Genomic DNA, 23,785 nt, shown 5'->3' on the forward strand with positions numbered 1-23,785 from the left:
TACACCGTCCAACTAAATGTTTACTTGTAGGTTCCTTCTCGACAATGCAACAACAATAAGAAATCATAAAATATAAAAATACGAACATAAAGTAAATAAAGTAAGTATAATACAGGAAGCACAATTTATAGTCCAATATTTACATATGTTTTGTGGAAGGGGCAATTGTTTAAATTGTGCAGTATTTCAGAATCATAATTAGAATCTGGTAGCAGCAGTTGTAATGTATGAATGTATACTGACCAAAAATATAAACACATGCAACAATTTCAAAGATTCTATTGAGTTACAGTTCATATAAGACGTGGATGTCGATTATGGCAGCCCCCCGCACCTCTCTGATTCAGAAGGGGTTGGGTTAAATGCGGAAGACACATTTCAGTTGAATGCATTCAGTTGTACAACTGACTAGGAAATCAGTCAATTTAAATTAATTAATTAGATTAATTAATTAATTAGACTCTAATCTCTGGATTTCACATGAATGGGAATACAGATATGCTTCTGTTGGTCACAGATACCTTTATAAAAAAGGTAGGGGCGTGGATCAGAAAATTAGTCCGTATCTGGTTTTACCACCACTTGCCTCATGCAGCGCTATACATCTCCTTCGCATAGAGTTGATCAGGCTGTTGATTGTGGTCAGTGGAATGTTGTCCCACTCCTCCTCAATGGCTGTGGGAAGTTGCTGGATATTGGCGGGAACTGAAACAGGCTTACATGTTGTACATGTCGATCCAGTGCATCCCAAACATAGTCAATGGCTGACGTTTCTGGTGAGTATGCAGGCCATGGAAGAACTGGTACATTTTCCAGGAATTGTGTACAGATCCTTGTGACATGGGGCCAGTGCATTATCATGCTGAAACATGAAGTGATGGCTGCAGATGAATGGCATGACAATGAGCCTCAGGATCTTGTCACAGTATATCTGTGCATTCAAATTGCCGTCAATAAAATGCAATTGTGTTCATTGTCAATAGCTTATGCCTGCCCATACCATAAACCCACCATGTGGCACTCTGTTCACAACGTTGAGATCAGCAACCTGCTCGCCCACATCACTCCATACACTTGGTCTGCGGTTGTGAGGCCGGTTGGAGGTAGTGCCAAATTCTTTAAAACAACATTGGAGGTGGCTTATGGTAGAGAAATTAGCATTCATATCTCTGGCAACAGCTCTGGTGGACATTCCTGCAGTCAGCATACCAATTGCACGCTCCCTCAAATCATGAGACATCTGTGGCATTGTGTTGTGTGACAAAACTGCACATTTTAGAGTGATATTTTATTGTCCCCAGCACAAGGTGCACCTGTGTAATTATCATGCTGTTTAATCAGTTTCTTGACATGCCACACCTATCAGGTGGATGGATTATCTTGGCAAAGGAGAAATGCTCACTAACAGGGATGTAAACACATTTCTGCACAACATTTAAGATAAATAAGCTTTTTGTGTGTATAGAACATTTCTGGGATTTTTTATTTCAGTTCATGAAACATGGGACCAACACTTTACATGTTGCATTTATATTGTTGTTCAGTGTATATGTGTGTGTGTGCGTGAGTGAGTGCATGTGTGATAAGGTGTGGAGAATCAGAGCAGGTCTCAGTCCAGTTCAAGTGTTCAGCAGTCCAATGGCTTGTAGATAGAAACTGTTTCTGAGCCTGTTGGTATCAGATCTCATGCTCCGATACCGTCTGCCCAACGATAAGGGAGTGAACAGCTCGTAGATGGGGTGTGTGGTCTCCTTGATGATGCTGTGGGTCTTCCTCAGGCACCGTTTCGAGTAGATGTCCTGGAGGGCCTTGGGGTCGTGGATTGGGTAATTCCCGTACCAGGCCATGATACAACCGGTCAGGATGCTCTCAATGGTGCAGTGGTAGTATTTGGAGAGGACCCGGCATTGCATGCCTAATTTATTCAGTCTCCTTAGGAAATATAGATGCTGTTGCGCCCTCTTGACAAGAGTGGTGAGAGTTTTTGGTCCATGTCCATGTCAAGTCCTCGTGATGTGGCTGCCAAGAAACTTAAAACTGCTGACACTCTCTACTGCAGTCTCGTTGATGTGGATTGGGGCATGTTCCTTCCTTTGCTTCCTGAATTCAACAATCAACTCCTTTGTTTTGCTGACGTTAAGGGAGAGGTTGATGTCCTGGTGTATCGGAACATAAGTTGGTCATAGTCATGTGATGAAGTAGCCACGCCTGTTTCTGCCCTCGGCCCAAGAGGGAATTTCCTCTTGGTCTCATGGTCTAAGAAGTTGGTTGCTACCGTAGGAGACCCGGGTTCACAATGCCAGTTCACTGTACCTCCTCCCTATAGGCTGACTCGTTATTGTTGAACCACACCAGCAAACATGATGGAGTTGGTGTCATGCAAAGCCACGCAGTTGTGGGAGTACAGCATAGGGCTGACGACACACCCCTAGGGAGCCCCTATGTTAAGAGTCAGTGTGGAGGAGGTGTTGTTGCATTCCTCACAGCCTGTGGTCTGCCCATTAGGAAGCTCCAGCTGAAAGCATACATTGCCCCTTCTTGCACGTCACTATTAAATCATATGATTTGTGTTGCAGCTGAAAAAAACATTAGCAAAACCATGAAGAAATGGACAATTGAAAAAAATGATACCTCACCGCTCCTTTATTGATATGTACCGGTATCAGAAAGATAATGCTATATTGCTTTTGACGTCATTTCCGAACGACAATTCAATGGAATGAAAGGCTTGCTGGAGTGGTTGTTAGCATGCTATAAGAGGTCCATGAGGTGTGTGTGGAAGTTGAATGGGCCCTGGTATTGTCTGTTGCTAAGGAGACTTAGCAGGCCTGCGTGGAATCTGTCACCCCAGGACTGGTGAACGTCAGAGCCGGGAAGATTCACTGGTCCAGCTGATCCCAGGAACTGACTCCAGAACTTTCCAAACCGCACTTTCCAGGACTCGAGAAGCTGCTAGACGAATACGGTTCACATGTGCATCAATGTATGAGCGAAGATAGTTCTCACAAGGACTTTTGTTGTTGATATTCACTTGACTTGAAATTCAACAAAAGATGCAATTGAGGACGTCTTGGTTTGTTCTTATTGCTAGATTAAGAGGAAATGTGCGTTGAGGATGCAGCACATATTTTGCCAACACACTATAAAAAAGGTTAACAACTCGCAGTGCAACATGAATACTGCCCTTGTCACAGACATTATGTTGAGAGCATGGGTTTTTGCATGCAGCTTTGAATAGTCAAGGGTGATATGACAACATCTTATCTAAGGCCGATAAGACACAGATTGGAGCATGGAATTTGTTTGCATACTTAGCAATTGAGGCAATGAGTTGATAGGAAAAATATTTGTGTAGACTGAACTTCATAAAGGATTAATCGGCAAGTTGTTAAAGTAGCTAGTTTCACTCAATAGTGATCTTCATTCATGTGTTTATAATGTGATATATTTACACACACAACTGTTCATTACCAATGACTAAATCAGTAATGAAATGCCTATAAACTACCCATGCACTGTTTATAAAACCTTTATAAACGTGTTGCCTAATGCGTAGCTTAAAATAGTGTTGCAGTTATCTGCCAAAACCAGATCAGTCGCACTAATACTCTGCAAGCGTAAGCATCCCATCTAGCCGGCGGGATCCAGACTGAGACAGCCTCCCCACTCACAGCCTATCAGTGTCAGAGCCGGCTGCCACAAACAGACAGATAACGAGCAGCAAAGTTCAGAGCTCCTCTCTAGGCACAGGTGCACCATAGGAACTGAGTCAACTAGCGGGAGCCACCGACAGAGAGATTACACACCCCTCCTTTCTCCTTTGCCTCCTCCACCTTCCACTAACCCTCTTTACCCTACAGTCCCAGGTCACGATCATTGGTGGCTTATCCCAGATTAGGTCCCAGTTGGACGCTTGGATCTGCTTTGAAGTCTAGCCTCTGAGATCTGTATGCCTTTCCACTGGGGCTCTACACCGGTGGCGGCTACACCAACCCTCCCGCACCGTTCTAAATCCACATGACCCTTTTGAAAGCCATTGTGTCCACCTTTACATAATGCTCACATGCGCCTGTAGTTGAACCAGGATTACGGTGGATTTCAAAGCGAGCTCACGGCACCCTTTGTAAAGGATACAGTGGTCATACAGCGAGGGTTGGCTGCGACGCTGACTCTTTAGAAGGAATTTGAAGCTCCTGGGGCGAAAATGTTATTTTTGAATCAATGTATGTGATTTCACTTTCTCAAGGAAAACACATGAGGAATCTTTACAACATGTGGTTATGATATAAACAGAGAATCCAAAATGATTGAAATGTAGAAACACATGTGGATCCTTTTATCATACCTTTGCTCTCATTTCAAAAGACGATAACACATTATTTTGGAACGGGGGCTACTTGATCATGGAACTAGCAAAGTAAAGAAAACAACCCCAATGGACAGAAAGGAGACAGTTTGGTTTGGCCATTTGCTAAAGACAATGAAATGTAATGCTTTGATTTCGTTCGAAAGAGCTCCAAGCACACGTCTCATTGCACATGATTGCAAAACCAGTGGGGGACAAAGAGGGGCCAGTTTTACCATCTCAACCCTGGCGCCAAACAGATTTTAAAAAGCAGAGACCCCTTGAGTCTGTACCCATTTATTTTGCTTTTCGCAGGTGCCATTTTCCCTTGTCCGTTGTGCACCAACATGGACCTTGACGGAGAAGCAAGCACATAAAGATGGCAGGTCTCTCAGAAGAATGTAGTCCTTATTAAGTCCCTTAGGAGCTGATAGAGTTTGAAGGCGTGAGGTCGCTGTAGCCTGCCGGCCTCCCCTTGACACCTGTTGAGAATGCATGTTTCAGATAGTCCTTTCCAAGGATCTAGAAAACTTCTATGAAAGCATACCAGTTTTTTTACGTAGCATCTTTCCCCAAATGATCGAGAAGATGAACAATATTGAGGCAATGTTACACGTTGCTGGGAAGCATCGTTCTAGGTCTAGGAGCTGAACTGTTTCCCAGCATGTTGGGTGGGTGTCAGTAAAGGCGATGTACTCACTGGCCAAATGGAGTTTTCTGGACATTTGACTGTCCCTCAACTTGGTTAGCAAGAGGAAATGTATGTCTCCACTTTCTTAAACAAGAAAAGGGTACAGCCGAAGAACCCTTTTAGGTTCTAGATAGCACCTTGTTTTCTAAGAGTGTACCTTTCATTCTAGGCACTTACTGTACCTCTGTTGCTTTTGAAGTTGAGGTGGTTCCCTTTGAGATTAGCTAGCTGTAGTAGATGTGGAGTGGTCTCAGCAGTGTTCACTCTGGGGTCTATGTGCCAGATAGGACAGATGTACTCATACCACAACGTGTGAGGAGGCCTGTGGAACCACAGAGATTCTAATATTCCTATTTCTACATGCAGGATCAACGTTAAACATTATGAAGCATCAGGAACAACACAAACACCTCAACATTGCCCTCCACACTGACCTCAAACATCTCCTCTTTTACGGCCATGCCCATTGGAGAGTGTGACACAGAATTATGAAAACAAACAGGCATATTGTTTTTCATATTTGATCTGGTGTGCAGGCTTGAGAATCTTTTCTAGGAGGCTTGAGCCCAAATATGTGCTGTTGCGCTTCAAGAATTATAAAAATACTTATGTGGCTGTCTGTGAATGTCCCAGGGGCCTGAGCTTTGGACAATAACCCCTATTGTCTCACCATCGTTTCCTCACTCCCAGAGCCACAGCTCGCTACTGAAATAACATGTCAAAATATTGGTTTCCTAGTCCAAGAAGGAGGCTAATTTTAGATCTGGGCCAAGTGGCATGCTTGCGTATACTCATGTATACTCATGTTTTGATCACATTTTCCACTTTACTCAATTTCCTGGAAGCTTCGGGACCTGGTCTTTGGTGTTGCCAGGCGGACAATGCACTCATACTGGGCGGTCTTGGAGGAAGGACGTAGTGTCTTCTTGGAGGAGCTCATCACCCCCTCTTTCCTGCAGGAAAATATGAGCACTTACTGTCCATTTCTTTGGGCTAAAGGATGTCTCATCATGCCAGAGTGATAATACATAACCTCCTCTTTCAATTGACAAATGGAAGGGTTAAATGCATCACTAATGATGCAAGTGTTTTAGAGGGGTGAATAGACAGATCTGACTCTGTTGACCCTGATCAACATGTCAGTAAAGAGTTTTATTGTTTATCGAGATATGGATTATGACACATTGTGAGGGTGACATGCCCACCTCTCTTGCCTACAGTCATCACCCAGGGAACTAAATTAACTTTTTCTGTAATCTCATTTAGACTAAATAGTTTAGTCATAAACTGCACATTTGAAGAATATCAAATATTTGTCTCCAATTATCTAGTAGGTTTATGTGGTAGTCTGACGACTCACACTAAATTATTCCACTGCTCTGTCGTTCTGGCTACATACTTTAGTTTGAGACTGCCATCATTGAAGTCATATGTGGTGACGAGGGGCACGAGGGGCGTTGTACGAAAACAAAGTCATCAGCGATTGGACCAATCACAATTAACTGACATGTCTAGCCAAACCCATTGGTTTCTGGACCAATCAGATGGTCACAAATGTGTTTGCATTTTGTGAAGGATCGGGGAGGTACTCAGATCCAGACTCATTGCAGAGATGAAACGAACGTCCATGGGCGTAGTGTAGCGTTTGTCCGGAGCAAGGAGTCTGGATAGCCAGGCAATGTAATGTGGTGCAACTACAACCACTTGGAACACTTGAGAATAGTTTTTTTCTGCAGCACATTAAGACATGAATTCAATGAGCACAGAAACAATGATATCAGCTTGCCTGTGGCCACACTGGCCATTCAATCTCACTTACTGGCAATTGTTGCCTTTTCAATTCAATGAATGGCTTATTTAACAAGGCAGGGCTTCCTGAAAATAACTTTGGTTGGATTATTGGTCTAATGTTCCTTACAGATTTAGCTTGATAGCTGAGAAACAAAAAAGTAAGTAGGTAATCTAATACAGTGTCACGTTCTGACCTTTATTTCCTTTGTTTTGTCATTATTTAGTATGGTCAGGGCGTGAGTTGGGGTGGGCAGTCTATGTTTGTTTTTCTATGATTTGGGTATTTCTATGTTTCGGCCTAGTATGGTTCTCAATCAGAGGCAGGTGTCATTAGTTGTCTCTGATTGAGAATCATACTTAGGTAGCCTGGGTTTCACTGTGTGTTTGTGGGTGATTGTTCCTGTCTCTGTGTTTGCACCAGATAGGGCTGTTTTTTTTTTTTTTTTCCACATTTCTCGTTTTGTTACTTTATTCATGTATAGTGTCTATATTAAAGAACCATGAATAACCACCACGCTGCGTTTTGGTCCGCCTCTCCTTCAAGTAAAGAAAACCGTTACACACAGGTTCTGAACCTGACCAACAGATATCTCCTTAATTCGAATGGATGTACTGTATCTGGAGCAGTCACCTCCAATGAGGATGCAGGAAATTGGCAAATAGCCTGAACATCATTTTCAAGTTTCATGTTTTTTTAGTTGTATGTACTGGATACACATGGTATACAACATCCAACGAAATGATTACTTGCAGGTTCCTTCTGGACAATGCAGCAACAATAAGAAATAATCAATGATAAGAATACAAACATAAAGTAAATTGCTCAGTAGAATAGAACAAACATTTTTGCATAAGTATAATACAGGAAGGCACAATTTATAGTCCAGAATCTACACTTGTTTCGTCGAAGGGGGATTGGGGGGGCAAGTGTTTAAATTGTGCAGTATTTCTCAATCCTAACAGGAGTCTGGTAGCAGCAGTTGTAATGTGTGGTACCATGAATGTGTGTGTGTGTGGATGTGTGTATGTCACTTCATTTGGGAGGAGTATTTCCTGCACTTGATAGGAGCTCAGAGCCATATCTCCTGTATCTGATGCAAGCTTTTAGGACAGACCAATATTTAGACTTAGCAGACATTTTCACAATTGTGTAGTGACACTGCACAATCATATGGTAATGTATGGAGCACTTAAATGCTTTTCTTCTTACAACAGTTGGCTCATACTTTTGATGGAGACATCAATAATGTTCAGCCTGGGTGTAATTAGTATACAATTCCCTTAGGTTTTTCTCCCATGCTGAGAAGTCTCTTGTGCTGAGCATGGCTTATTTCTGCTGGAACTGCTTTCAGCGCTGGGTAAGACAGGGGCTCGACTCCTGGTTGCCCTGAGTAAGCATTGGATTAGATCAATGAGAAAATAGACTTTCAAGGTGTGAAATTCAATAGGGAAAATGACTCAAAAATGTTCACTATGAATGTTGATGTAACAAAATAGTATTTGGTTGAACTTTTTTCCACTGATAGTTTTATAAAAATACAATTTACAAGTCTATATCTAATGTCATGAGAATAAAAATATCTGCAAATACTGATACTCAAAAGTAGCCTACTTACCAAGGTGTTGTGACCCCCAGTGTTTTGGATTCTTTGTGTTGTGCCAGTTCCAGGATCCTACAAGAATGTTTCAGTTCATTATCACCTGTTCCAATTTATCCTCACAATACAAAGAAAATCAATAACAACGTAGTAGTTATTGTACCTTGCTTTCAGTTTCATCAGTTGAATTCATAAAGAATTCCCTGATGGACGAGATCGCTATTAAAATCCTACAAAAGAGAAAAGTGCTTGGAGAATACTATTAATTTGGGTTTATGCCCTTATGATTAAAAGAAAGGGAAATTCTCCATAACATAATGATCAACATGCGCATTTGGACAACATGCCTCGTCAAACGTAGCTGTTTTTCCAGATACCTTGTTTGCCTGATGGAAAGGCTTTATAATTCACCAGGTTGAGTTCAACTGCTGGGTCACAATGGTCTGTGTTGTTGATATGACATTAGAAGTCACATGGCAGGACTGAAGTACAGTTGAAGTCAGAAGTTTACATACACCTTAGCCAAATATATTTAAACTCAGTTTTTCACAATTCCTGACATTTAATCGTAGTAAAAATTCCCTGTGTTCGGTCAGTTAGGATTACCACTTTATTTTATGAACATGAAATGTCAGAATAATAGTAGAGAATAATTTATTTCAGCATTTCTTTCTTTCATTACATTCCCAGTAGGTGAGAAGTTTACATACACTCAATTAGTATTTGGTAGCATTGCCTTTAAATTGTTTAACTTGGGTCAAACGTTTCAGGTAGCCTTCCACAAGCTTTCCACAATAAGTTGGGTGAATTTTGGCACATTCTTCCTGACAGAGCTGGTGTAACTGAGTCAGGCTTTTAGGCCTCCTTGCCCGCACATGCTTTTTCAGTTCTGCCCACAAATTTTCTATAGGATTGAGGTCAGGTCTTTGTGATGGCCACTCCAATACCTTGACTTTGTTGTCCTTAAGCCAATTTGCCACAACTTTGGAAGTATGCATGGGGTCATTGTCCATTTGGAAGAACAATTTGTGACCTAGCTTTAACTTCCTGACTGATGTCTGGAGATGGTGCTTCAATATATTCACATACTTTTCCTGCCTCATGATTCCATCTATTTTGTGAAGTGCACCAGTCCACCGTGCTTCACGGTTGGGATGGTGTTCTTCGACTTGCAAGCCTCCCCCTTTTTTCTCCAAACATAATGATGGTCATTATGGCCAAACAGTTCAATTTTTGTTTAATCAGACCAGAGGACATTGCTCCAAAAGAACGATCTTTGTCCCCATGTGCAGTCGCAAACCATAGTCTGGCTTTTTTATGTCGGTTTTGGAGCAGTGGCTTCTTCCTTGCTGATCAGCCTTTCAGGTTATGTCGATATAGGAGTCGTTTTACTGTGGATATAGATGCTTTTGTACCCATTTCCTCCAGTGTCTTCACGAGGTCCATTGCTGTTGTTCTGGGATTGAGTTACACTTTTGCACCAAAGTACGTTCATCTCTAGGAGACAGAACGCGTCTCCATCCTGAGCGGTATGATGACTGCGTGGTCCCACGGTGTTTATACTTGCGTACCATTGTTTGTATAGATGAACATGGTATCTATCTTCAGGCGTTTGGAAATTGCTCCCAAGGATTAATCAGACTTGTGGAGGACTACATTTTTTTGGGGCGGATTTCATTTGATTTTCCCATGATGTCAAGCAAAGAGGCACTGGGTTTGAAGGTAGGCCTTGAAATACATCCACAGGTACACCTCCAATTGACTCAAATTATGTTAATTAGCCTATCAGAAGCTTCTAAAGCATTTTTCTGGAATTTTCCAAGCTTTTTAAAAGGCAGTCAATTTAGTGTATGCAGTGTGATACAGTGAATTCTAAGTGAAATAATCTGTCTGTAAACAATTGTTGGTAAAATTACTTGTGTAATGCACATAGATGTCCTAACCGACTTGCCAAAACTATAGTTTGTTAAAAAAAAAAATTGTGGAGTGGTTGAATAACTAGTTTTAATGACTCCAACCTAAGTGTATGGAAACTTCCGACTTCAACTGTACTTAAGTGTGGAGGGTTGAAACAGGAGTGAGTCTATCTTTTTTCTCAAGACTTCCAATAAAGGATGTCAAATTCAAAGTGATATGAGGTCAAAGAATGACTGAAGTGTTTATGGTTAGCTGTATTTTAACTCCAAAAATAAGTTATATGTCACTGTAAGCCTATATACAAAACTTTGAGCCACACAGACATTTACAACAAGGGTTTTTATTTACATCACCAGGTGTGACAAAACAGAAAAATAGTTGCAAAAAATGAGTTTTTTGATGCTTAAATGACAGAAATGGTTTGGAGGTCTGTTGTAGTCATGGCATACAAATTAATTGTTCAGTAGTGCACTTCAAACCTGCTTATTACTCAAGATTATACCAGTAGTTTTACCAGTGTTAAACATGAAAACGAGAAGCACTTTTTGTGCTTATATGTGGAGTTATTCCTGTAAAAGTTTCAATTAAGTCCAAGGCAAAACATTGTTAGCCAAATAAACATGCCTAGACACATGAAAAATTGTACTTTGGCATTTTTAAAATGCTTCAAATAAATATGTGGATGGATTGCTTTGGTTACACAACAATCAAATTGGTTTTAAGAAAATATAACTATGTAGCAAGTTCCCCTTCAAGACGATATAGTCAATACTTAACTTTTATTATGCAAAATAACAAAAATAATTATATGTACCTTGAAAGAGTCTTCAACATACTACCTAGCAGCACTGACTCTAAACATGTAACCTACATTGTGCTCTACAGTTGTAGATAGCACTAAGAGAAGATCTTTGATGACCACAAAGCATTATCAATTAAATCCCTATAGGTAAGGATGTTGAGACCATCCTTGAAATATTGTGTCTGAATGTGAAAAACAAGTAAATGATCATCAATTAATGAATGAATGTAATTGCCAGTAAATGAGTTTGACCATAAGCACGTTGTCAGCTTTTGGCTTCTCTGGAATCATCATCATTCTACAGATGTGAATGAGGCCTTTCACTATCATGGTGTCTGTCAATAGAGCTTTAACTAGTGCTATCAAAACAAATGATGGTAAGCCAGAACAGGGGTAAAATTAAAGTAAGATATCCCCTCTCAGCCAGTGGGTCATTCATACAGATGTAGAATCTTAATTTGAGCCAGTTTGCTACAGCAAGAAAATAATCCTGCAGCAACAGGAAATATGAATTATTATGTGGATTATATTTCTAAATTTTTATAGGAAGTTGATATCTTTTTCATTAGGGCAAATCAAGTCAAACATTTCAAGTGGAAATTACCAACTTTATAAGCCTTTTTAAAATGCAAATGCACTACAAATTTGCATTTCCTGCTCTGCAGGAAGATTCTCAGCAACAAAATAGTGATCAAATTAAGATCCTACATCTGTATCTGATGACTAGATGCTGAGTCTATCTACCATCCTGCACCATTTGAATGATCAGGTCCCGTGCGTCCTGCACAGCAGAGTTCACCTCCGTGTCCCCCTTCCTGACATGGGTGCCAATGAGGAAGAGCTTGCGCTGGTCCCCCACTTCCTCCAGGGACAGGGCTTCATGGAGCGTTGTGATACTGCAGGCCCCTTGGTTATCCTGGAGATGGAGGAATAACCGGAACAAACCAGAGGTAAGACACTGGAGCAGGTGCAGTATCTCATAGGGATGGAAAAAAAAGAGGCGACGAGGAAAGGAAATGCCCACAAGACTATTGAGATGCAACCCGTTGCCCTTTCTCAATTGTCTTCCCTCGATTCCTCATGTCGTTTCTGCTTATCTCGTTCTTAATATGCATTGAAGAAGAAGTTCTAGGGTTACGCCCCTTTGCGTTTTCAATGCGTTTTGAGGAGGCCAGGAGAGGACGTGATGAATCAAGGAAAGACACTTGAGATGGGAGTCTTATGTCAGTCTCACCTGCTTGTTGGCTAGTACCACTAAGGGAAGGTCAAGGTCGTTTTCGAGTAGCTCGTGGAGATGCTTCTTAGCCAAAGGGAACTGGGTGGCGTCTGAGGAGTCCACCACAAACACCAGCACCATAGCCTTGCACATGTACCTCTTCCAATAGGGCTGCAGGTTCTCTGTGCCGCCAACTGCAAAATATGCCATGTTTTTTTATTTAATTTCTTCACCACAAGGTATCATAGAAGTCATTTTTGTACATTTGTGAAACAAGAAAATACTATGAATGCATATTGAGTGATGAACTCATTTGACATTTTTCATATTTAACAGTTTGAATTAAGGTCTCCACCAATGAGACCCATTTCTTCTTATCATGGTCATCCAGATAATTAACAGTTTCTGTACTCTCATCATTGTTATGTGCAGGTTGCATTCACTTTCTAGGAACTCGATCTGCAGGTCCTCCCTATTGATGGACACAGCGTTAAAGCCCTGTGTTGGGGTCACATCCTGCTCCAGACTCCCCGTGGCAAAGCAGTGCAGCAGGCTGGTCTTCCCTGACCCTTCAAGGCCGAGCACCAGGACTTGCTTTCCTGTGGGCTTCACCTAGGAGGACACGTAATAACAAAGAGACATCAGATGTAACCATCCAGATGTATAGAGATCACAATGTTGTATCTGTCCCATTATGGCATCAATGAGAGCATGAGAAGTGCCATTGAGTGCCATCTCCATTTTGAAGTAGTCGATTTTCTTCTTATTCTACTACTTCTATAAGTTGGTAAACAAACTGAAAGGGTGCACACTGCCACCTGGAGTGTGTTGTTTGAACAGGTATAAAGCCAAGGTTGGCAATTTACTGCCACCATACTTGCTCACAAGTATAATTGAGTTATTCCTTCCTTAAGCCATTGGAAGTCCCACCAAGTTGACTACTTCAAAACAGCGAAATTCCTCAGTGGCGATGTCCATACTAAAACATGCTTTTGGGCACTAGAATCATCTATACATCTCTATGGCTGCTAACCCATAAGCAAAGATAAAGTATATAAAGGCAAAAATGTCACTCATGTGGAAGTATTATCTGCAAGTGCTGATCCAGAGTAATGAGTTAATGTTAATTAAAACCATGATACTGGGACATTCTAGAATCTTACAAATGTCTACCCACACACTCACACATACTACACTGACACTAACACACACAGATGCTACCCTGTTTATTATATATCCTGATTGCCTAGTCACTTTTACCCCTACCTACATCCACATACTGTATTACCTCAACTACCTCGTACCCCTGCACATTGACTCGGTACTGGTACACTTTGTATATAGCCTCGTTATTGTTTACATTGTGTTACTTTTTCCTTCAGCAAATATTTGTCTTACTTTTTAACTCTGCACTGTTGGGAATGTCATAAATAAGCATTTCACTGTAAAGTCTACACCTGTTGTATTTGGCACATGTGACCAATCAAATTTGATTTGATTGTGAATAGTGGAATCATTTAGGCCAAAAACAATCATGTTTCTTGCTTTATCTTTAATTCAGCCTTTTATAGCATAGGCCTACAGAAGTCAATGAGACTGAACTGAACTGTCACATCATGTGGTCAGTACAAGCTGACCCACTGCCTGAGAATAGACTATAGGGCCAGGTTACCACTGTATGATGATACAGTCTGGCAACATTATTATAATGTCAAGCTGACCCACTGCCTGAGAATAGACTATAGGGCCAGGTTACCACTGTATGATGATACAGTCTGGCAACATTATTATAATGTCAAGCTGACCAAGTGACAATAGTCGTTTCAGCCACTCCAGTGACTAATCTGTCACAGAAAAGAAGCTACATCGGAGTGCTTACTTACTACATATTTATAAACATTACGACAGACATATGACACTAGTTTCACAATAGAAATTGTAAAGTTCTTTCAAATCTAGGGTGAGTGCAATTCTCGGGACATTTGGGATGTCGCTACCTTAAATCCTAACCTTAAGTCCTATTTTTTTTTTTATTAACAACAAATCAATACAGGAAGTACATGGGAGGAACACAAGTATATATGAATAATACACAAAGAACATTTGGGCTAGGGGCGTGGCTAAGGGGTACAATATCACATTACACACGGACCATAAGGGACATACATACACTTAGAATTATAACAGATTTTTTGTTAGTAGAGTAATTAATTGTCTTAAAATATAGTTCAATTTGTTTTTGTAAGGTAAGAAAATGTGTTTTGTTTGGAAATGTACATTTGTGATAATGAAATTTCCCCAAAAGAATAATGAAATGAATTACATAAAATTGTTTCAACTTATTTCTATCATAGGTAAAGAATCCAAGCAGTACATTTCGCCACAAATAGTGTAAGATCTTCATAAATGTGTTCAATTATAAATCTCCTGATGTCTTGCCACAGTTTCCTTACACGAATACAATGCCAAAAATGATGCCACACCGTTTCTGGGTGGTCATTACAAAAGGCACAATTTGAGTTTGTTTTTCTTAAACTTCTTCATATAGTGGTTGGCAGGATAATATTTATGAATAATTTTAAAGGAAACTTCCTTTAGGTAAGTGTTTGGCAACATCCAAACTTTTTTCCAACAGATATTATCAATTAAAACCGTTCCAATAAGGCATAACATAAGGTACAGGATACAACATCCTCCTAAAACAAGGTTCGTATCGCTCTATTGTTGAATGGACCAAAAGAGATATACAAATCTTTCATACTGATGAGTCAACAGGGTTAATGGAAGGTCGTTTCCAAGGGTCAGGTCTCGACACGTTCCTGAATAATAAAGCAACACCTGAGGGAATGGCATCTTAAAACAATTGCAAAATCTTTAGGTGTTACGGGGATCTTGTAATGAGATAATAATTCATTATAACTAAGTAAAAAGCCCTCTGAACCTTAACGTTGAACGTTTCAACTTCAAATGGGCTAACGTCAGAATTGGGACGTCCCAAGAATCCCATTTAGACTTAACCAAAATCGAGGCAATTTGCGGTGAGGTTATTTCCACTAGCAACCACAAACATCCGTCCTGTAGGCGTGCCTCATAATCCCCGAGGTATCAAAAGTAAATATTTTACAAGCACAAGATGAACAAAAAGTAGCCTACCTCTGTTACTACGACTGTTGGTGTTTGTTTTGCGCGTTCTGGTACTTTTTGTGCAGTTTCATTTCTAGTGTCCTTTTCTATTTTCTCTGGTTCTTGCTCTGGCTTTGGCTTCGCCTTCTTTGCCTTTACCCCCGAAGACACAAAAGTCCAGATGACATACCCAACTCCTCCGGTTACTGCGAGAGCAAAACCTACGACCGCAGCTTCTCTGACACCAGGCATGTTAGAAACAATTTAGCGAAATCTTGAAATACCTGCTTCACATGTCTTTATACATCGTGATAATGGTTATTATCTGGACGTTTGCATCCCCGGTCACAGCCTGGTTCTAATGTCTTTGGTTATCGTTACAACAAGTGGATTAGTCAAACTACCTCAATGCGATAGGGGATATCCGGGCGTTTAGGAGCACACAGGAAGGAAGTACCAGACAAGAAAATATGATAGCAGGATCTAGAATATATGGAGATATACTAATATATATATAACACATTTTAAAAAATCTAATATTCAACAATTTAGCCAGTTTTTGCTACATTACACACAAACTTGCTATCCTGTCCGCGGTGACTTAATCCCTTCATATACAGTCAAAGTTTAATCCTCTCATTTCGGCTCATCAATTTGATTGACATGTAGAGAAACCACCCTTACATACTTTGCGCATAACATTGTCATGGCTAGATGGGATACAGCTCATCTCAAATTTCCGTCAAAAAATGGTTAGGTTTGGCTGAAATTCACACAATCCTTTTCCTAAATGTAACCTAATTCTCATAACCTGCTACGAAAAGTCAATTCTGACAAACTGTATACTATCGAGTCAAAACTATTTAACATGTCTTGGCTGAGGAGTGGGGGAATGTAGCGTCACAATTTCAAATGTAAGACTGAAAAACGACTTCAATGACAGAATGGAAAGGAACAGAAAATGTGCAACACCAATGATGCATAATTGCATCCGAATTATCGATTCTGCTTTGCATTTCCATAGTAAATCCAGCAGGCGGCGCTTGATATTAAAGAGGGCACACCGCATACAATGCTGATGAGATGTTCCATGACCATAAATCCAGATAAATTTCGCTTTGGAAAGTCTGTCAAGTTAAAAAAAAAAACACAAGAAAGCAACATCAGTTTGTCAGTTGTTAAGGAAGCCTATTTATTAAGACATCAATGGGACACACATTTTGGCAAAAATAGTTTGCTTCCATCATTGTAAACAGTTCCTAAAACAATGTCCTAATTATGTACGGCTGGCCAATAATTAAAAAGGTAGACTCAGCAAAATTACATTGCCACGAGCAGCACCACCGATAGAGATGAGCAAGATGCAACACTTCGCTCTCACACAGTATCTGTGCACGGGTTCACTTCACGCTGTTACAGTGTGGTAGGTAAGAGACCAAAACAGCAGAGAAGTTGAGCAACGTGCTTCAACGCTCTTAGTTGTTGCAGAAATTGACCCACTTTGCTGTGTACTTTCTGCATCATATCGCTGAGTCTACGTTTCAAAACAGACTTTTTACTCTAAGCCGAAAACGATGCAGGGATTTAAAAATAAATATACTTTAACTTTGACATACACAGCTTGCCTCTTAGGTTGAAAATAAGGTCAAGTGATTGAAATTGAGTGGGCAAGTCAAGGAAATTAGTTCACGGTCAAGGAACCGTGTTCAAATACTCAGGCTCAGGGAGAATAGAAAAAAGTCAATTTTTTCTGCACAGAATATATGCATTACAAACTAGTAAGACCCCCCCCCCCCTTGCCTACAACACAAACAAGGTCTCTTAGTTCACAGACATTTGTTTTTGCATCTTAAAAGAAAACCGTGAACAAAGCATTGGGGCCTTTTACTAAATGTATTGCAACTTATTCAACAACCAGAAATTGGATACCATTATTTGTTTGGTAAAAAATGTTATAAGTTGGTAAAAAAATTACAAAGCTCATGATTCTGTGAGTTCTGGGCCATGTGGTGGTGGTCACCAATGTGTTGCTCAATATCTGCAATGTTCTCCAGGCTACCAGCCACCCTTGCCTCCCTTTTTCTTCTTCTGAGGGGCCTTCTTGCGGGCCCCTGGCCCTGCAGTGGCAGGCTTCTGCTGTCGCGGAGGGACAACGTTGCTGGCAGCGGGGGCCGAGGTGGAGGCAGAGACTTGGGCTGACCCTGGCCGGGGGGAGGTGGGGGGACTGTTGGCTGTCTTACTGGCATCCCTGGAAACACAGCAAAATGAAGTGATTACCAGCCAAATGCAACACACTGCATGAAAAAGGGTGCCAACTGAATGAATCTGGAGTCAGACAGATGTATTAAATGTTTAACTATTAGATTTATATACCTTTTTAGAGCTAATGAAAGTGACAAATGATAAGAGAGACAAGGATGCGTTACTCACAGGTCGGACGCGGCTCCTGACGTGGCCCCCTGCGTGCCTTTACCCACTTGTTCCTTCTTCTTGCCCTTCTTCCTGCCCCGGTAGTAGGTGCGCTCTCTCATGGGCAGCCATCTCTCCTGGTCAGGGTTCGATGTTTGGTCGTAGCTCTTGGGCAATTTTCCTAAACAGAGGCGAGAGAAAAATAGCAATTCCCCAAATCAGAGATGTTGACTTTATAAACCTCTTAAGGATCTGCCCCTTTGCCCCCCAATTTTCACCGATCCCATGGACGTTGATAAGATATTCACATATGTTGCAAGTTGTGTTGTGAGGACATACCCTTCTTTTTCTTCCTCTTCTTTTTAATACCCCCCTGGCTGTGGAGAGATAATATTGACAGTGAAAGCCTATGTATAAAACAGGTATTACGCAGGTTAATTAACACAGCCTTTAATTAAAAGCATTAGGTCTCCTTACCCTTGTTCTTTGGGAAGATTGTCTCCCGGTACTTTAGCGGCCTTCTTTCTGACGTAGTTGGCACCATGAGAGTTCTCCAGCTCATCTACGTCCACGTTAAATGACATGCTTTCAAGGGAAGGGAGGTGCTTGCTGAGGCTGGGACAAAGGACTAAGGACATAATAAAATATGCTTTTCCATTCACTAAACAGTTCTAGGCACTTTATGATATCCCTGGTAAAATCACCTTGACTGTGAATGAGAACTGGACCAAATCAGAGGTAGCACAACTTTCAGAACTGCAATGTCTATAATAGTGGCAACGGCATGGACTGCTGGATCAATTGCAAGCATTCGTTCCAAATAAAGGTATTATTTATGTGTAGTTTCAAATACAGAGAGGGAAAAAAAGGATACGACTTGGCTTTATCTTGATCGACCAAAGAATAGGCAGAGATGAGTTGTGCCAAAGTGTGGATGTCATTGGTGTTTTGCCTGTGGAGCAAGGGGATGGGCGAGTTGTTACACTGAATACCACACGTAGAGCAGGACATACACCAGCATCACCACTACAGAACAACAGTAGAAACAGAACAATCGTTAAGAGCATCACTCACTTCCACAGTTGTTCCAGGTCACTGATGGCTTCCTTTTTCCGTCCATACTTCAGCTTGAAATCGGCGGCCTCTCGTACGAGTGCCAGGTGAATAGAGGAACCAGGCTGGGATGGAGGAAGACAAAGTGGAATAGTGGACAATGCAGTGTTACTATAGAAACAAAGAGCAACACACACACTCCAGTATTTAAAAAAAGTTACATTGACTTCTTTATAATGTGCTCGTTGACGAATACCTGTTCAGATTGGTAGTGCTGAATAGCTTGGCTGAAGACATCAATTGCGCTGTCGATGTCCTCTTCGTGGTTGTACATCGTTACCAGAGCTGAGATCTGTGAAACAATTTCAATTTGTTAGGAGTGTTATGATGTAATATTCATTCAGAACATTTTTAATCTATGATTAGATGTAGAATAATAGAAGTGTAACAACTAACCATCCCTTGTTTGTTCTTGAAATCGTCGATCGACCTCAAGATGTCACATGCTTTGGTAACGTGACCTTTGGAGAAGACACCAATGAAGGTTTATTTACAACTCGGTCAGGTGCTCAAACACCTGAATTCTGACAGAACAGGAGTCACTTGTTCATCAAATGACATGGCATAGCACTAGGTATCAATGAGTAAATATACCGTTAAGCACTAATCTAATGTATCATCTTCAATAGGCGGCAGGTAGCCTAGTGGTTAGAGCGTTGGGCCAGTAACCAAAAGGTTGCTGGATCAAATCCCCGAGCTGACAAGGTAAAAATCTGCCGTTCTGCCCATGAACAGTTGTTCCCTGTTGGCCATCATTGTAAATAAGAATTTGTTCTTAACTGACTTGCCTAGTTCAATTTAAAAAATATAGGCCTATTTTCTGCTTGCGAGCGAGCGAGCAAAAAAAAAAAAAAATTGGGATAGGGAAAGACGACCTTACCTTGAGTCAAATAGAGTTGTGCCATTGTTAATTTGATACCAGATGCACTCTCTGGGTGCTGGTCTGCGAAACACTTTAAAACAGAAACACACACATCTAGCATTATACATAGAAGAGCTTTCAATGGCTATTTATGTATTTATACATCAACTACACGTATCTCAAGTTAGGCTCTGGTCAACAGGAAGTACCTGAAGCAGCTCCATGGCCTTGGAGTGTTGCTTCTCTCTGCACAGCTGAGCCACCTGGATCAGAACGGGCCGCGGGTGGCCTGGGTTCTGGGCCTGGAGGCCTGACGACAGCTTTCTGCACTGGTCCGCCTGTGGGGTGCACGTTGTTACAATGACCGTTGAGATTCCCAGTCTAACCTGTTCACCATTCTCCCTGGTCTGGGACCAAAAGGCTCCTGAACGGCTTCAACCCCAAAGCCATAAGACTGCTGAACAGTTCATTAAACGGCTACCCGGACATTCTGCTTTTCACCCCCTACCTATATGTACTTCAATCAATCACCTAACCAAATCTATATGTACATATTACCTCAATCACTCGAACTACCTCGTACCCCAGTACAATGACTCAGTACTCCTTGTATATAGCCGTGTTATTTTATTTAGTTACTATTTTCTTTTGAAATATTTGTCAATTTTCGTACTTTTTAACTGCATTGTTGGGAAGGTGCTCGTAAGTAAGCATGTCATGGTAAAGTCTACACTTGTTGTATTTAGCGCATGTGACAAATAACATTTGATTTGATTTTGATTTGACATCAGTATGTAGTGAAATTGTCAAAATAAAGCTGTGAATAAAGAGTGGAGGATAATTTTAACAATGAGTTAATGCATTCAAATCCGATACCTGGTTAGTGTACATAGCCAACAGGGCTTTGTTGAATTCGATGGCTTGCAGCTGTTTCTTGGCCAGCTTGTACTCGACACCATCAGCATTTGTCAGTTTCACCTTCTTCTTAGAGTCAAACACGTTTTGGTCCTGCAGGAGAAAAAGCATATGAGTAACAGCGTCAGCCCACATGGCTTCAACAATAAGAGAACACAGTCAATAACAGCTTAGCCTGTTTCAATGTTTAGTAGTTCCTAGCAGTACGGCGAAGGTTCATGCGTGTATCTACCTTGTTTATTGTAATGATGTTGTTAGCAGTCACAGCTAGAAGTCCCACATCCGATGGCCTAGGATTCAACAAAACGGATTCCACTACTCTCTCGTCCTGTGCCTACAATAGCACATACAATTGAATGTAATGGCTCAATTGATTCCACTTTGGAGTAACACTCACTTGAGCTTGATGACTTGGTTATAGAGCTGCAGCGCCACTTCTGTCCGACCCTGTAACTGCATAACGTAGGCCATCTGGGAGTGGATGACGGCCAGCTCTGACTCAATGTCCTCCTCAGTTATATCCTGCACAAACCAGACAAGTAAATTATGATTCACAATTTGGAAGAAAAAAAAGAAGACATTTTTAAACCTGTAAGCTCAGCCATGACATTGTGAACTTATTTCACAGGCATAGAGCACTCACCAAATCCTCAGACAAGGAAACACGACAAAGCTCTGAAAAGAATGACGCAAACAAAAATTGTCAACATTAACCATGAAAGGGCTGGACAAAATCTATCGCACAGCATTTCGAATTAAGGCCATGTCTGTAGAATGCAGAATTGCAATTGTCTGTGACTCCTAACCTTCTGCTTCCTGTAGTTTGTTCATAGCCTCCGTGAGTTGGCCTTGACCAATTAGAGTACAGGCAGCGTTGTAGCTCAGCTCATATGTAGTCTCTGACAGGCCAAGATCATCCTGCAAAAACAGGATGGAATTAAATGTATTATTCAGTGTTAAATTGAGACTCAGGGAAGATGGCTTCAATAACCAAGTGTCTCAGAAGATCAGTACGAATAGAAGTCTGTTCTAATTGGGTGCAGAAAACCCACCGGAGAAGCCTTCTCCCATGTGCTCATAGCAGCCACCACGGCTGAGAGGTTTGTCTTCCTCTCCTCTTCGTATTCATCCTGGGAGTTCCTGATCAGGTCCGTGTAGACAGCCTTGCACTCGTCATAGCGCTCCATACGGTACAGCTATGGTGAGAACAAAGGAGAGGTCAGGGATCAGTACATTGGGCCAGTTTACTGTGGCTGGCAGGATCATCCACTGAAGGGTAGACAGGCAAGCAGTGCAAACAACATCTAACGTCATTTCTTATTTTCATAAAGTCTTACCACTTGACCATAGAGTTCTTTGAGCTTGTCTGTTTGTTCTGAAACACCTTCAATGGTCTTCAGAGCACTTTCAACTCTGTTCAACCGGTACTCACAGTAGGCCTTTTCAAACACAATGAGTTCACTGAGGTAGCACAAAGAAAGTGTTAAACATTGACCTAAGGGTACAGCCAGGAGTTTCTCAAACCAGACCAAGAATTTATAGATTTTGCATTACTACAAGATTATCACTATATAACATTATGTTAAAGTCACAAGTCATATTCAACATACCTGCCAAGTATTTTTGAATATGTGTTCATGACATTCAGTGCCTCTTTGAAGCTACCATTTTGCAGCAGGCATACTATTTTACAGTGAAGGGCTGTCACATCTTCCTTGACTTCATGCAAAACTGTGGAAGAAATGAATAATTGAGGTTAAAAGGGGCAAACTGCAGTTAACAGTAACAAAGCATACACTCCACCACTGTTTTAGTAGAGTTTAATGATGGGGCTGGAGAAATGTAACCTGTCAAATTCATAGACAGAGCTACAAATGCTAAGACTCACCATCCATGAGATAAAAATGATCATTTCAACCATGTTGAGGTTATATACTGTACAATGTTGGTTTACAATTACATTGTTGACAAACATTGGAGTAAAACAAGCTTATATTGTGGGTTCTGATGATGTATGACAGTTGAGCTGAGTTCGTAGTTTGAGGCATGTATACGTTCTATTCAAGAATTACTGAGTGTATATAATTAATCTAAAAGTATTTATAAAAAATAAAAAGTAATGTAGCAATCGCAGATTGGCCCTTAGTGTAATTACATGCAAAAGTATAATTTTCCTTCAGGTCAGTCACCACCAACGATAACTGAATCAAATCTCAATTTACGGTGTGCAATAGAGAACTCAATAATGTTCCAATGGAGGTGCAAATCTGTGAATCACACTTCCCAGCAGAGACAAGGCTGCTAGCTACAGGATAGCTAGAGTAAAACAGTGTAGTTGCTAGCTAGCCAGCTAACTAGCCAGCCAGCTAATTGGGACACGTCACTGTGTTTACAACTCAGATGTGACTGACAATTTTGAAATATTATCCCTAAGAGTAAAAACATGCTATTACTGTTCTCAATAAAAATCTACACTATGTTCCGATCATTGGGGGGAAAATTCTAATTTAACAAAAGCTACCTAATTAGTGATTAGCTTGATTACAGCTGCATATTTATTTTTTTAGCTAAGAGTTGTAACTTAACGTTAGCTCGCTAGCCAGCTGGATAGTAATCATTCAGCCCTCAAACAACACAGATCATCTATTCAGATTTGACAGCTACAAACATGTGAACAAGAGTAAAACCCTACTTTTGTTGACAGCTTTGATGGCCCGAGTAAAATCTCCATTCTGTCCACAACGATTCACTTCTGTCCACAGCGAAGCAACTGTGCCTCCACCACTCGCCATCTTTCACTCCATGCAGACTGCCAGCGGAGGCAAATTATGTTTCTTCCGGATTGATAGAATCACAAAAACGGCTAAATAAAAAAAGTGAAGAACCCGCATGCATTTAAAAAGACAAACATCATAATTAGCAAAGGTATTTGGGTTTCAGCATACACATTGATTAGTCAGATGATCTATTTTATATGTTCTTCTGACTGATGGGATTCCGCGC

The 23,785-nt window shown here is 40.9% G+C and overlaps 2 protein-coding genes across 2 annotated transcripts; both read right to left on the reverse strand.

The window, feature by feature from the left end:
- Positions 1-10,662: 10,662 nt before the first annotated feature.
- LOC135526456 (ADP-ribosylation factor-like protein 9) lies at positions 10,663-15,953 on the reverse strand. Its single transcript, XM_064954845.1, has 4 exons — positions 15,514-15,953; positions 12,804-12,972; positions 12,379-12,554; positions 10,663-12,060 (listed from the first exon to the last, which is right to left on the reverse strand). Exons 1-4 carry the CDS (start codon positions 15,733-15,735, stop codon positions 11,881-11,883), a joined length of 747 nt encoding a protein of 248 aa, XP_064810917.1. The 5' UTR covers positions 15,736-15,953; the 3' UTR covers positions 10,663-11,880.
- A 693-nt stretch (positions 15,954-16,646) lies between these two features.
- Positions 16,647-23,756, reverse strand: LOC135526457 (signal recognition particle subunit SRP72-like). The gene is made up of 19 exons (XM_064954848.1): positions 23,475-23,756; positions 22,393-22,513; positions 22,120-22,243; positions 21,835-21,978; positions 21,589-21,700; positions 21,426-21,457; positions 21,180-21,304; positions 21,015-21,072; positions 20,744-20,875; positions 20,077-20,205; positions 19,886-19,958; positions 19,402-19,466; positions 19,202-19,297; positions 18,967-19,070; positions 18,767-18,844; positions 18,370-18,507; positions 18,232-18,269; positions 17,914-18,073; positions 16,647-17,731 (listed from the first exon to the last, which is right to left on the reverse strand). Exons 1-19 carry the CDS (start codon positions 23,572-23,574, stop codon positions 17,539-17,541), a joined length of 2,022 nt encoding a protein of 673 aa, XP_064810920.1. The 5' UTR covers positions 23,575-23,756; the 3' UTR covers positions 16,647-17,538.
- Between the last annotated feature and the right edge of the window lie 29 nt (positions 23,757-23,785).

Source organism: Oncorhynchus masou, chromosome 32, assembly GCF_036934945.1.
Source record: "Oncorhynchus masou masou isolate Uvic2021 chromosome 32, UVic_Omas_1.1, whole genome shotgun sequence".
In the NCBI taxonomy this organism is placed as follows: Eukaryota; Metazoa; Chordata; class Actinopteri; order Salmoniformes; family Salmonidae; genus Oncorhynchus; species Oncorhynchus masou.

Excerpts from the sequence above, each read along its gene's own strand:
- LOC135526456 (XM_064954845.1), bottom strand. The coding sequence starts at position 15,735 with ATGCCTGGTGTCAGAGAAGCTGCGGTCGTAGGTTTTGCTCTCGCAGTA. Across the intron at positions 12,973-15,513 it reads CAACAGTCGTAGTAACAGAG|GTGAAGCCCACAGGAAAGCA; the intron begins GTAGGCTACTTT and ends GTGTCCTCCTAG. Across the intron at positions 12,555-12,803 it reads GCAGATCGAGTTCCTAGAAA|TTGGCGGCACAGAGAACCTG; the intron begins GTGAATGCAACC and ends CATATTTTGCAG.
- LOC135526457 (XM_064954848.1), bottom strand. The coding sequence starts at position 23,574 with ATGGCGAGTGGTGGAGGCACAGTTGCTTCGCTGTGGACAGAAGTGAAT. Across the intron at positions 21,701-21,834 it reads CATGGGAGAAGGCTTCTCCG|GATGATCTTGGCCTGTCAGA; the intron begins GTGGGTTTTCTG and ends CTGTTTTTGCAG. Across the intron at positions 17,732-17,913 it reads TCAGGAGCCGCGTCCGACCT|GGATGCCAGTAAGACAGCCA; the intron begins GTGAGTAACGCA and ends CTGTGTTTCCAG.